Source organism: Hibiscus syriacus, unplaced genomic scaffold, assembly GCF_006381635.1.
Source record: "Hibiscus syriacus cultivar Baekdansim isolate YM2019G1 unplaced genomic scaffold, ASM638163v2 tig00110788_pilon, whole genome shotgun sequence".
In the NCBI taxonomy this organism is placed as follows: Eukaryota; Viridiplantae; Streptophyta; class Magnoliopsida; order Malvales; family Malvaceae; genus Hibiscus; species Hibiscus syriacus.
The window spans coordinates 3062542-3077434 of NW_024062863.1; the positions used below are offsets into that span (position 1 = coordinate 3062542).

A 14893-nucleotide genomic window follows, 5' to 3' on the forward strand; every position below is an offset into this window, starting at 1 on the left:
CAATTTCGACGGATTTCGACACAAACCTATTCTATTGAGTTTTTTCATAGTTCAAAATGAATATCTTATCCGACTCGACCCAAGAATAATTATAATTGACATTTATATATTTAGAGATAATTGCTACAATACTCTCTTATCTAAATTATTTTCAATTAGGTTTATATTTTATCTAATAAAAATGAGAATTATATATATGTCGAGTCAGATGTGAGTTTTTATTTTAAAAATTGATTAAGATGATATTTTCTTAAATCTAAATCGAATAAGATAACAGGTGGAGAAATATTATACTTGAATCGGATTTAGATAGACTAAAAACCCATTTAACTCGATCCATAAGCAAAAGCGTTTAGTTTATTAATAATCAAATGGATCACTTTTCTATGTTAGGGTTATTAAACTGAATTTTATTTCAATTTTCGATTAATACTGGAAAATCTCAATTCCATCTTACTAAATATAAAATCGATATTTTTAATAAATATATTTTAAACAAGCATTTCAATTTTTATCTAAAAGTAAACACTTACGCTCTTCATCGAGCTCGAAATAAACTTTGAACTATGAACAACTTCAAGAGCCACGAAATTACAGCCAATAAAGAGATATAAGGAGCTGAAGAACTTGGATTTTCTGTCATGGTGAAACTGAACTTGTGCTAGATCTTTATAACTGGTCTAACCATGAAAAAATGTTTTCCATGGAACTAAATTCCAAGTTCTCAAGCTCGGAAATTCCGCAAGTACACGTATATTTATTTCCGGTCGACGCCTCCGTTGTGCCAGGAGCACGGACGGAATTATCCAAGCGATTCATTTCCGAAATCGCAGCATCCTGAGATTCCACATGATCGAACTTCGGTTAGGATTGAATGAACTAATGAATCACAAAATCTCAGTGTTAAAGTGAACCGTCTAAGACCGTCACAACTCAAATATTCACATCAACAAATTCATAAACAGCAAACTACATGTACCTGGTGCACGTCTTCGACAATGTCATCTTCATACATCATTGATTTTTGTGGCCAAGGTCGATTCGGAGTAATCGTTTTAGGGTTCATCGTGGGAGTACTAGTGCGAATGATGGAGTTATCCGGCTCTTCAATGCTTATTCTATCATCACTCTTCTTAGTTTGTTTTGGCTGTCGATATGAGATTTTAGAAACCACATACTCCCCATCACGCTCTTCTTCTTCAGCCCCTAAATGGTACTGATGCATCACCCAATTCGACTTTTCGGATTTACGAACTCGCTTCGAACTTTTATAGAGAACCATGATCTTCTTCCAGCCCTGGTGAATTCCATTTTCTATGACAGGTTTGGTCTTTCCGGTCTTATGCCATCGATACTCCTCGGTGATATTATATCGGTTTTGGATTCTGCGACGCTTTCGTCGACCGGTACCGTAAGCATTGATCATTCGATGAAAGAAGTAAATACTGCTTCCGTCATTCTTTGCACCTGCGGAAAATAAGATGACATTATCATTATAATCAAATTTGTGCATACACTAAAATAATGTTCTTAGGATAGATTTTAGTGTTTAAATGATTGACTGTAAGCTAATTTTAAAATTAAACTTGACTTTAAATTAGAATATATTTATTTATTAATGAGAGAGTTTATTTGTAGTTCATTGATGGTGCATGAGATCTATACACTGATGCACATCAAATATTGACATCGTTTTAGTTGGTTTAAAACATCAGAATTTTTCTTAATTTATTGATAACGTAAATACACTCGAACTCGAATCTTCTAAGAATAATAATATTTTTTTAACCACTAAAGTCACTTAACGAGTCTCCTTACTCTTAAATAATGAGAAAACTTTAAAATTAAATTAAGCCAAAAGTTTCTAAAACACTTTCAATCCATCACAATATCAATGTACATGTCTTATTCTTTGATACATGAATCTTACACGTACATAAATAATTTTTAATATAATATAATTAACTTGAAAAAGACTAATTTTAATCATACATTAATTATTAGGATATATAATTCGATCAGTTTATATTGTTTAATCATGCTTTGAACTCTAAAGATGCACGCCTTTGATCAACATACCTAGTAATGTTCAAGGTAATGCATGTCTTTGAACACTTTAAATGGAGTCCATAACTTACATACGATTACAACATATTTATACCAACACAAACAGTCAAAATCAAACGTGAATAAGGGTACAGGAAAGTCTATCTAATCCCAGGTTGCATTGATAGTTTCGGTTAACTTAAATTCATCCTACCTTGCTTAAAAGCTTATATGTGACAGTGAGTTTCTGAATATGTTGGCTTACCAGGAAGATTTTCAGGATGAGTGTAGCAAATTCCCTGATCCTCCTCAAGCGCAGGGATAAAATCATGGATAAACGGATGTGCTCTGGAGCCTCCAACGCCGCATTTTGCAGCTAAATGCTTTAAAAGCTCAGTGTCCGATGGATCAAACTTCACTCCGATTGGAAGGTCGGACCACTGAGGCGAAACCTACGTACAAAAAGAAACAAAAAGCTTCAGCCTTTCAACTAAATTATCCAGGCTTAAAATCCATGTTATGTAAAGCTAAACGTTTCCAACTTACACCACTGTTAACAACTATAAGGTAATGGCAGTTCGGACATTCACGATTCGCCCCACAGATCCGAATGGCATTCTTCAGCGTCTTTGCAATTGATCTGCTGCTACAAATAACGGGATTTTCAAGTTAAATTCTATAAATTTATCCCCATCGAGAAAAACCCAGAAACTAAAATCATCACGATGTCAAAAGAAATTAGTAAAACCGATCAGAATTTCTTAATTAATTGTTTTCATCGTTAATTTATCAGCCTTACCTCGCCATGAACACAAACAAGAGAAAAAAAGAGTACGAAGAAGAGTGTGAGCGAAGATTTTCTGTGTACTTTTTCTACAATAGGCTAAGTAAACTCGGGCGACAGAGAGAGAGAGAGCGGGAAACGGTTGCTTTGGGACGGTCTAAGAGGTTCGGAAACTGAAAACCAGCTTCGGGGAATGACGTTTGTAGGTGCTGCGGTTGACTGAACCTAGATCTAAACCATTTTGTGCTGATGTCCGGAGATTACTTAGCAGGTTCGGAAACCGAGTTTAATGGGTTTTTTTGGGGGTAATTTCCTACTTGCATCCCAAGCTAAGATAACGGTAACGTTGGTGGGGCTGGACTCCGTAAATTAATTAATCTATTCCAGTTTCCGTTAACCAAAAAAATAAAAATAAAAATATAAAACTTACTATAGCTTACGCGGTAAGAGTTAAAAGGAAGTAGGAACGAGAAAAAAAATCTATAAACTTATTTGAATTGAATAATATGATTTAATTTAGTTTAAATTTTTACTTTATAGTTTGATTTTAATTTATTTTAATTATTTCATTTTATAATTTGATTTGGTTTTATTTTTTATATAAAATCTATTTATTTTTAATTGAATTGAATTTTAAAAAATAGTGATTCAAATCAAAATTTTTAATTTGTTATGAATAAAATAAAATAAATAAAATCTTAAAATTAATAATATTTTTATGAATTTAAATTTGAGTACTTGTATCAGAATTAAGCTTGAAATTTTTTAAGATATTAGTTTAAAAAATTGTGAAAAGTTTTAAATTACGAAACTAAACTAATCCGAAAATTTTAAGTTTTATCTCATTTAATTTTAATTCTACTTAAAAAAATCGCAATATACAATCAGCTGATTATTCACGTAATTAACCACATTAAAGAAAGGGGTTTCTTCTTCTAGAAAATAATTGGTTTTCTAACATTTATTGCCAGACCTAATTAGATGGACAGTTTGAGTGATTATGGATGTGTAAAAATCATATACTGTATCAGATACAAATGATAAAGATAGACACTTAAAAAGAAAGAGTAGGATCGTGAGAAGCAATTTGATTCCTCATTTCTATTCATTTGCATGTCTCAAATGATGTTTTCCTCATGCTTTTCAACTTCAAAGAGATGTTTACAACATTGTTTCTAAGAAAGAAAACAAAAGAAATAATCACAAGAATCAAAAGAAATCAATCCCAAAATAATTACCGGAAGGCTGAACATCTAAACCTGGAACCATGTTGTTCGTGGAAACTTTTGCCATGTCGGTTCTGGCAAACGAGTCCCTCATTGATAGCATCGGCACCTCCGGCGGATTTGCACATCGAATGAGTGCCCAATTGACACTCTGAAAGAACGGATGTTGTTTAATTTCAGTAGCCCCTCGCCTGTATGCAAGCCGATGCTGTGGTTCCTTTACGAGTAAACCTCGGATTAAGTCCCTCGCTGCGAAGCTCACATTGGGGTGATCTGGAAATTTCAATGGCTGGCCGATTATGTTAAAGAGTGTTGCTCGGTTCTCGGCCCCCTTGAATGGGGTTTTTCCGAACAAAAGTTCATATAGAAAAATCCCGAATGTCCACCAGTCGACAGCACTTCCATGGCCTTCACCTTTAATGATCTCGGGTGCCAAGTACTCGTGAGTGCCAACAAAGGACATCGATCGAGCATCGGTAGGTTCTGCAAGAAGCTCAGGGAGAAGACTCACTTGATGATTCGAGTCATTCTTTATTTTGCTCTTCTTTTCTTTCTTAGGTTTGCTCGCGAAAAAAGGTGGTCCGAAACATGCAGGTTGGATACAATCTGGCTGCATTACACATGTTGGCTGCAAACATGCAGGCTGAGTACAGAATGCTGGTGTTTTCGATTCCAGGTTTGAGTTTGATGATTTAACCAGTGTAGGGAAGACGGTACATCTAAGTGAGAGATCAAAATCCGAAAGCATTAGGTGTCCATCTTCTCGGACCAAAACATTCTCAGGTTTAAGGTCTCTGTAAATGATCCCAAGCATGTGCAGATACTCCAAAGCGAGGAGAACTTCGGCCACGTAAAATCTGCAGAACAACAGAAGAAGATTAACGACATTTCCTAGCTGTGCTATACCGCACACTAACACTCGATTCCGAGTAACATAATGAGGTGCTAACCTGGCAACTTGCTCTGGAAAGTGCTTTCCAGGTTGTCTTTGCCTGAGAGCATGCAAATCTCCTCCAGGGCAAAACTCCATAACCAAGCAAGAAAGCTTCTCTGTCTCAAAATGAGTATACAAGGTGGGGAGGAAGGGATGATCCAAAGATCGGAGAATCTCTCTCTCAGTTTGGGCTCGGAGAAGCTTCTTTCGACTTGCCAAAAGAGCTTTATCCATGACTTTCATGGCGAAATAAGTGTTCGTGCCGGTCAATACCGATTGATAAACACTCCCTATATCCCCACACCCCAGTCTCCTCACAACCCTAAAGTGCTTAAAGTCCAAGTCTCCTTTCCTTGCTCTAACAGCTTGGATTGCAGCCCATCTTATATCATTTGCTTTGTGGGGCTTGTAAATGGTACTGATCGAACAACTCGAGCCGCTTTCATCGCTAACATAACTGGCATTGCTCTCTCTATAGATGCTTATCTTCCTACTCACTTCATCACTTTCGTCACCGCTTTCTGTATTGGTGAAACTTTGTTTTGCTTCGGCATAGAGTGACCCGGTGCGGTAACTACTTGAACGACTCAGACAAATGCTTGGTTCTGATTGGGGTACAATGAGGTTGTTCAACTGAATAACACCGGGCTCAAGCTTTTCATATTCCAATGAACCATTTGAATTAGAACTCTTATGATCATCAGTGAGATGTTTGAAGGAAGATTTGCTTCCTGTTCGCGGAATCTTTCCCACCAATTCAGATTTCACCTTGCTCAAATCATAATAGTGTTCACAAGCCACAGTTTTTTCAGATTGCAATGAGCCGATGGAATTAAAACTCTTATGATCATCAATGGGATGTTTGAAGGAAGATTTGTTTCGCACTGTCAAAGCCTTCCCCACTGATTCGGATTTCGCCTTACTCGAATCATAGAAATGTACACCATGCACAGTTGTTTCATATTCAGGTGAAGCAATGGAACTAGAACTCTTAGGATCATCAATGGGATGTTTGAAGGAAGCTTCACGTGTCATTGTCAAAATCTTTCCTGCTGATTTTGAGGTCCACTTACTTGAATCATGATAATGTACAGCATGTACAGTTGTTTCATATTCCGATGAAGCAATGGAACTAGAACTCTTACGATCATCAACGGGATGATTGAAGGAAGATTTGTTCGCCACTGCCAAAATCTTTCCCACCCATTCGGATTTCATCTTGCTCGAATCGTAATAGAGGTTTGCCATATTAGGCAATTCTTCACACACCATGTTGTTGCAGGCTGATTTAAATGAACGCTTTTGAGAACATATCGAACCATCTGGATGTTGTTCAATCCTAACACCATGATATGTCGAAGAAAGCCCTTTGTTTTCGGAATTTTTCGGTAGTGGAGGCCGAGAAGGCCGCCTAGACATCCCAGACGTCAAAGGAGGGCTATTGTTTCCCATATCAGAACCTGGAGTTAGATTCTTTGATGAAGAAATAACAAGGGATTCCATTATCAATTCAAGAACACCTATCAATGCCAAACCAAATTCAAATTCAGCAAAGTTTAACTTATATATATACAGGTAAGAACTTTTAAAGCCATTAATTGCAGAAACTAGAAACTTAAATGTCCCCAACACACAAAAGGAAGGTTACAAAACACAAAGTCACATGCTAAGAATTTATTCAAAACCAGGAAATGAAGATTTAAAGTTGCAGTCTTAAATTCAAACAAAATATAGACACCAGCAAATCTGACAATTAAAGAAAACACTAAAGATTACATAGATACTAAGAAAAAGCATGAAAAAGAAAAACAAACTTCATTTATTCATATATAATCTTTATCAATAAAGAAAAAGAAAAGAACCCATCATAGAAAAAGGAAATTTAAGGAGGCCAGAGCCAGGTTACCTGATCATAGAACAGGGAAAAGAACGCAGGATAAGGTGAAATTTTCCATGAAAAGGAAAACCCAGAATTTTTTTTTTCCAAAAGGAAGCTGTTCTTTGAAGAGAAATCAGAAAAGTGAAACAGCTTTCCTTTATAGTTTGTGGGGATTTTGCCTTGTTTGAGTGTTATCTCCTCCAAAGAAACTGTTCAAGATCCGATCCAAACAAGAGAAAGGAAATAAAAGGAATCAGAAAACAAATGCCATTATTTTTTTTCGTCGCTTTTTTGAAAGAAAATTAAGTTGAAAAACAAAAGCTTTACTTAACAATTCGCAAAAGCTCAAAGCCTGTCATGGTCCTCATGGAGTGATCGTCCTCTCATTCCAAGTCATTAGCAATAGCAACTAAATAATAAGGGATAAACTATATCAAGTACCTTAACTTGTAAACTTTTATCAGTTTGGTTCTTGAATTCTTTTTACACACATTAATCCTGGAGTCTAATAACTTTTTTTCTGATCTAAGCCCTGAATTTAAATTTAATCACCATACAATAACATTTTTTATATAACCACTTATATTCGATTAATTAATCGATTAATCTAAATTGATAGAGGTCCAATATGAGAACAACCCTTCTAATCCAATTTAATTTTCAAAGGTATTAATCAACAATAAGTTTTTCTCAATTTCTTTTTTCTTTTTCATATTCTCAAATGAGAATTGCATATTCACGTGCATCTGCTTTTTTTTTTACCGCGTATACGTAAACAGAAAAGAAGTAAATATCTTTTGTATTTAATGCATTATTTTTTATTAAATTTAAATAAATATATATTTCCTAAACAAATTTAAATACATTTCCATTATTACATTTTCGGCGGGAACGTAAACTTCAAAAAACATTTATTTATTATATATTCATGATAGACATACACACGTCACACTCACACCCGAAATTCGAGTGATGTAGATTCATAGTTATTACGTCTGTTTTTGGTTTAACTGAAAGGAGATGAAGAGATAATTACCATGCAAAATATTCTAGCCGATGCTTTTAAGCTAATATTATGATATTTCATTGCAGGAAAGTACCAGTCCGGGTCATATTTGGTAATGAACGTTCAAATACTTTTGTAAATGTTGTGTTTGAATCTGAAACTTTAGAATATAATAATCATTCTTTAACCATTGATATCGCTGGATTTGGGCTATAAGTGCACATCTTAAATATATGAAAAGATTAGAAAATTTAAAACATGCCCATTTTAGAAATGTTTGTATTCGACGTTTACATTCGAGTTTGACGATCAAGTGATCGTTTTGCAATTTTTATGCTTCTCGGTTCCAACCAGAATTGCATGGATTTTCATTTGCTGTCAATTTGAACGATTGAATCATTCTGCATATAATCTTTTAGGTTCGATTATGGAGCATTGAATCCAGATATTGCTCGAGCACAAGATCCTCTACCGTCCGACAGAGATTAAAGGCAATGCCAACTGCAGAAAGTAGTAAACTATTGATGAATGCGAATGAAGAAGCAATGGTTCAAATAAAGCAGCCTGGTAGATTATATTCTTCAGATGAAGCATTGCACCAAATGAACACCTGAAGCCCAGAAGAAAAGGTTCTCATCAATTTCAGACTCAGATGAGACTTTTGAGAAAACACCCGAAGTTGCCATGAAGAGTCCATCTTCAATGTCGAATCCCCCTTCCTCGTTGAAACGGAAACCATCTGCGATTACTTTCTAGCAGTTAAATGATACTTGGTGGCACACTGAGGCAGACTGTATAAAAGTACGGAATTCAGGTGGGCAACTCAAAAGTCCTTCAAAAATTTACTTGAAGCAAGTTATAATAACCATGGTTTAGTTCAATAGTATGTGTTTGGCACATTTGAGTATAAATAAAGGATGATTCTTCAAACATATAAAAAATTCAGCAAATTACATCAATGACCATGGCAATAGTGTTATCTTATGTTACAAAAGCAGAACGTGAGGTTTACTCCAATCTGCATAATACCAATATGCACTACATGCAATTGAGAGTCAACAATGGAAGGAAGGAATTGAAGAAGTAATAGCTGTAATAAGAAACAGTAATTTAGCTAAATAATGAGGAAATTCTCATTACATTACCGCAATAACCAATCCAATGGCAAGAAGAAATCGGATGTTAGTGACCAGTCAAGAACTACTAACCTCAGGGAAGAGCGTGTTTGAGGTTTGCCTATTGAAGAATGTAAAGCTCTTGTTTAGCTATAACGTAGCAACCGATGAGATTTCCTGGTTCCATTATGAATTGTTCCTGAAATGTACCCATTCGCTTACTAGGAATGTCGATAGAAAGATCTTTAAAGTTAGGCATTCCCTCTACTTGTAAGCCATCCCCACAAATTAGAAACTGATTTCCGGTGATGAAGGATCCGGAGACACGGATCGCTACCCCATCTTGACCATGAGCACGACATTGAAGTTTTCCTACAACATGTACAAGCTTTTCAGGCGGCCAGTCACCAGCTAATGTGCCCCGGATACCGGACAACATCGCATGGATATCATTTGGACCAACAAACTGCTTCCCAGAGAAACTGAAAATAAATAAATAAAAAATGCATATTCCTCTTAATAATCATGAACCAAAAAGGCACAATGTGCTATCCACGTAAGTTTAACCAAGTTCAAAAATATTTCATAACTAAAACACTTTTGCCACATGGACATTCAACTGTAAAGTTTTTTAAATGGTATCCTAAACTTCTTAATTAGCTTCTGCATAAATGTTTCTGATCATGCTTACTCTAATGGCGTATTTATCACCATGGTAATACATTGGTTGGGAGAATAAATTTCAATTATCTTACATCATAATGTCCTTCAAGCCTGAAGAGAACTAAAAAGCAAGACATGTGCAAAGCAGGGAGATTATTCTACTGATGTACCACGAAAAGAATGATAAGAAGACAAACTTGATAGTTTGTTACCTAAAAGTTGAATCTTCATTGTACAGGGTCCTTGCATGCTGCCAGTTTTAGTCCGGTCCATCAAATAGTAAGTAATAGTGTAATGTCAACATCTGATCATGCAAATATTACTGTTAGTATTAAACATAAATAAAAAAATATAAGATAAATAATATGTGAATTTCAAGTTCCGTTAACTTGCCTACGTTAAATCAAAATTATTCTGACTTAAATGCCTAATCATGGTATAACCAGACCATCTGTTTTATATTCCTCCAAATTTTAGCGGAAAAAAAATTCAATATTTGTCAATGGAAGTACTAGGATCAAAACAAACTAATAGATAATTCAGGCAAGACCACATACACCTGATTTTCTTTTCTTAGTGGCAGGCCTTTCGACTATTAGCAACAGAAAATTGTTTTAACAGATATCAATATGCTAACCACCTTAAATAATGATTGATATTCTATCTTTGGCCATCTAATCAGCAGCAGGGTTTAAATAAATTGGACTATATTTGAAGTTTAAAAGAATATCTTGAATTTCATTCCTACATCCTACTTGACAATGGAAAAATGAAAAGAACAATGCACTCTAGCTCAAACATAACTGTCCGAATGTAATGCAAAATAATAGTTCAATATACTCACATCAGCCAAATCTTTCAGTCTTTGTGTTGGATCAAAAACGCTCCGAACAAATGCTGCTAAGTCAACTCTAGCATGCTCATGCTTTTTGATAAACGGGTGGGAAAGAAGCTACAATCAGAAAATATCAGTTTAGCATATGCTACGTTTGAACTGCCATATACTATGTTGTTCTAACTCTTAATTTTTTTTGAAGTACCAGTGTCGGAACACCTGTACCCAACACATATCCAGACATAAATATGGGATATGATCCTTCAAAGATCCAAATACACAGAAATATTAGAAAAAAATTAACATATCCAAGTCAGATACATACCCGTCTGAAACTCACAAACGAGTCTAGGTAACATAGGTCATGCATTCACTGAGGAGTACAAGTTACCTGCTCAGCTGTTGGTCTGGCATCTGCATCCTTCTGCAGGCAAGCATCAATAAAGGAACAGAACTCCAGCGAAAATTTGTCTTTTGGTGGCGATGGGGATGAATCATCCAAGATCTTCCATGGAAATTCAAAAATATTAATGTCATAATAAATGAACCAAGAAATAATATGTAAAGTTTCAGGCAACATTCACTGTTGAAAGATCTGTATTAAAGGAAATGGTATATCACCTGCAACATGAGATTAACAGGTCCTTCGTTGGCTGTATACGGAAATTCTCCAGTGCCGCACTCAAAGAGAGCAAGACCAAGGCTCCATATATCAGCAGGATAAGAATAGCTCTCATTTCGAATTCGCTCTGGTGACATGTATGTAACAGTTCCAACATAGGTAGCACACTAATAACAAGTCCAAATCAGTTGTTAGGCCTTTATAATATATTTTAATAACTTTTTATCATCTTCGTTAAACTTCAGTGAAAAAAACTCTATGATAAACTAATATAACCAAAGGTAATGACAGAAAAGAGAAAAGCAAGCAAAAATTGATTAACATCTAATGACTAACCATTGCCATTGAATTATCTAGGCCAGCACTTATGCCGAAATCTGTTATTTTGGGCTCCCCCTTAAGGTTTACAAGCAAATTTGCAGGCTTGATGTCTCTGTGAACCAAATGCCTTACTCCGTGCAAGTAGTTCAGCCCCTAGATGATAAGAGATTTGGTTTCAACTTAACACCATGCAGCATATATAGGCCAGTCACAACCTTTTTCATTTGGAAAACCAAAAAGGAAACAAAATGAGATATTATTACCTGCAGGAGCTTCTGAAACATAGATGAAAGGACTGGTTCCGGCATACTTTTCCTCAATCTCACGATATCTGCCAGTACTCTAAAGCTATGCTTATTTGCCCCGAGTCAGGGGAATAGAAAGCTCCATAGAATTCCACAAGGCCCTCAGAACAAGGTGCCTCACAAAGCGTTCGTATTTCTGTCAAAAGCTGCTGTCTTTTCTCCTAATATGCAAAAATCAATGTCGGTGTTAGCCAAATCTACAACCACATGATGCTCTTCACTATCATAATAAATCTAGCAGGCTTTTAAGCGACAAACAAGTACATCTTTGCAGCGAATTACCTTCTCAAATATATTAATTTGCTTCAATGCAAGAATTCTATGAGAGGGAATATGCATAGCTCTTTGAACAACACTGCTTGCACCACTACCTATTGCCCCAAATATCCGCATCTCATGAGACGCACACCGATACGTCTTCTCACCTTGTTCAGTATCGTCCACGGCTGAAGATGTGCATTTTTGCAACCCAAGCTCATTAATGTTATACACTCCATATGATCTACTCAATAAGTTGACAGTTCCACCATCAGACAGCTTCAAACAATCCCCGCAAAAAAAATTATGTAAAGATCACAAGGATAAAAACTAGCTTCATAATTACATTCAACTCATAAATGGCGAAGTTTACCATGTACGAATCATAAGGATCAAGTGTAGATCCAGACGAGAAACCCTTCTCAGCATCGAATAAAGGCGCTAGCTGCTTCTTTAACTCTTCTAATCCCAACATTAATTCACTGACAGTAAACTCGGCAATGATGCATTCCTTCTCACACTGTCCAAATGCAGAACCAATCTAATTTCTTATAAAAACGTGTAATAACATGTCTTCACAAACGAACAATTCTATACCAAAAAAGAAAACAATTGAACACATTTTGCTGGAAATTCACAAGGAATTTCAAGGTAACCAACCTTGATTCTCTAATCTAACAAAACTAAAGGATAATTCTTCTGTAACTGCCACCTCATGATCCATCAAATGTGACAATTGTCCAAATCAATTTCATATGGAATCAGAAGAAAAAAGCACACAGTAAACTTTCTTCTAAACAGTTGATCTTGAAGAAAAAACGGAATAAATTATAACAAATTTGGAAATTTCTATAAGAATAACATCGGAAATTCAAATTCAAACAATTTAAAATCAGAAAAGTACATAATTCTCATCAGATAGTTACTTTTTGTAGTTTTTATCTTCTCAATCAGACGCACAATCGAGTAGAGTTCGATTCAGTTATCTTCTCTGCAGTTCTCATCTTTTGACTAGCTACAGACAACGACCTAAATCTCGATTATCGTGCTGAATCTCGGCCCAATGATCTCAGATTACTTTTTGCAGTTTCTAGCTTTTCAATCAGACGCACAATCGAGTTGAGTTCGATGCAGTAATCTTCTCTGCAGTTCTCATCTTTTGACTAACTACAGACAACGACCCAAATCTTGATTATCGTGCTGAATCTCGGCCCAATGATCTTAGATTTCTAGAGCCAGTTCAAGCCCAGCATTCGCAAAGCTCAAAATACTAAATCCTAAATGCCAATTATTTTCCCATCAATATGTTAATACTAGAAGTGTAAAAATGATTTTTCAAAATCAATAAAATTTATTTAAAAATAAGTATTTTTAATAATTATTAATTATTAGTAAAATTGATTTTGAATTATTATTTTAATCTTTTTTAAATTTATATTTTAAATGTTGTGTATTTTTTTAAATTGAATTGATGCCATTTAATTAACTAATACAAAATTAAATAAAGCAATTTTAAAATATCTATTCTTAATAAAATATTTCAAATAATTATTATAAATAAAATATAAATGATTTATATAAAAGTTTATTAGTTCTAGTCGCATTTTATTTAAATATTTTTATAATATTATTAAAAAATATTTTATTTTTTAATTAATTAAATTAGCGTTAAATTGACTTGTGACACTAATCAATCAATATACTTATATATAATATAATATATTAAAAATGAAATAACTACTTTATAAAATTATATTTTTAAAAATTAAGAAAATAATTATTATAGGTGGAATGATAAGAAGTATGTATGTAAAAATTATTAGTTATGTGTCTAAATAATAATTTGTTTCATTTAAGCTCAAGGGGTTATTTTACCCATGCCATAAACCCAAATCAATAATCTTATTCATACTTTTTAATTATATTGATTTTACCCTTGAACTCATTTAATCACATTAATTTAATTCTTTAATGATATTGACAGTTATTTACAGTAATGTCATGGCAATTAATTAACAACGTTAATGTGATAATCTATTTTTTAAAACTTGAATGAAATCTAATATATCGACTTATTTTTAAGGATGGACATATGCTTTTATGTTGGGATGATCTTCAAAAAATTTAGAAAATGACGAACTTATAAAATTTGAGAGTGCAAAAACAAATTTTCAAGAGAAAATACATAAAAAAAATCTAAAATATATGATAATTTAAATTTTCAGGGGCGACTACACCCACCCATCCCCTCGGTCATTCCCTATTTGATTTATTATTTAAATAATAAAATATTTTTATAATGAAAATAAAAATTTGAATTCATGGGCACATCCGTATTATACAATATATATTGCAAAAGAGAATATTGGTAAGGCACATGCATTACAAGGAATAGAAAAAAGAGGTAAAGGTAGAAAATAGAGATATACAATGTATCATAATCATAATCATCATCATCATGCCATAATATAATTTAGATTATCATCAGTTTTATATATTCTCTTTCAATCATTGGTCACACTATCTCCATCTTTTTATTAGATAATAAACAATTAAAAATATATTCGAACCGTCACAAATAATAATACTGAAAAACATATGTTTTTACACGTGTAATTTTTAATATAAACAACTGGTTCTATTAAAAATAAAAAAATATCCAAATTACAATAAGAATTTATAATTATAATATTAAATTAAACACATAATAAAAATATTTTTCCTATAGTCATTAATACAAGAAAACTAGTCTCTTAATATTACACAAAAACCATAAAGGAAAATGTTAAAATTCTAACCAAATAAACTCGAACAAAAGTAAATACGAACAGATCTTACTACATTAACAAACGAAACACAAAAGGCGATTAAGTTATTGAAAGACTACCGACAAACTATA

General features: G+C 34.0%; 2 protein-coding genes and 1 pseudogene across 3 annotated transcripts; all 3 read right to left on the reverse strand.

Annotated features, from left to right (window-relative positions):
- Window positions 1-529: 529 nt before the first annotated feature.
- On the reverse strand, window positions 530-6506 carry LOC120140832 (serine/threonine-protein kinase D6PK-like). Of its 2 annotated transcripts, XR_005517743.1 has the most exons (3): window positions 5007-6506; window positions 3979-4913; window positions 530-546 (listed from the first exon to the last, which is right to left on the reverse strand). XR_005517743.1 is itself a non-coding variant. In XM_039155815.1 (2 exons), the coding sequence occupies exons 1-2, from the start codon at window positions 6491-6493 to the stop codon at window positions 4040-4042; spliced, it is 2361 nt and encodes a 786-aa protein (XP_039011746.1). In that variant the 5' UTR covers window positions 6494-6506; the 3' UTR covers window positions 3947-4039. The 2 variants fall into 2 exon arrangements, 1 of the variants encoding a protein (XP_039011746.1); XM_039155815.1 differs by lacking the exon at window positions 530-546 and having other exon boundaries at window positions 3947-4913.
- On the reverse strand, window positions 670-2853 carry LOC120140975 (SUPPRESSOR OF GAMMA RESPONSE 1-like). The gene is made up of 5 exons (XM_039155946.1): window positions 2846-2853; window positions 2593-2692; window positions 2312-2498; window positions 980-1467; window positions 670-837 (listed from the first exon to the last, which is right to left on the reverse strand). Exons 1-5 carry the CDS (start codon window positions 2851-2853, stop codon window positions 670-672), a joined length of 951 nt encoding a protein of 316 aa, XP_039011877.1.
- A 2310-nt stretch (window positions 6507-8816) lies between the features above and the next one.
- On the reverse strand, window positions 8817-13114 carry LOC120140833 (annotated as a pseudogene).
- Between the last annotated feature and the right edge of the window lie 1779 nt (window positions 13115-14893).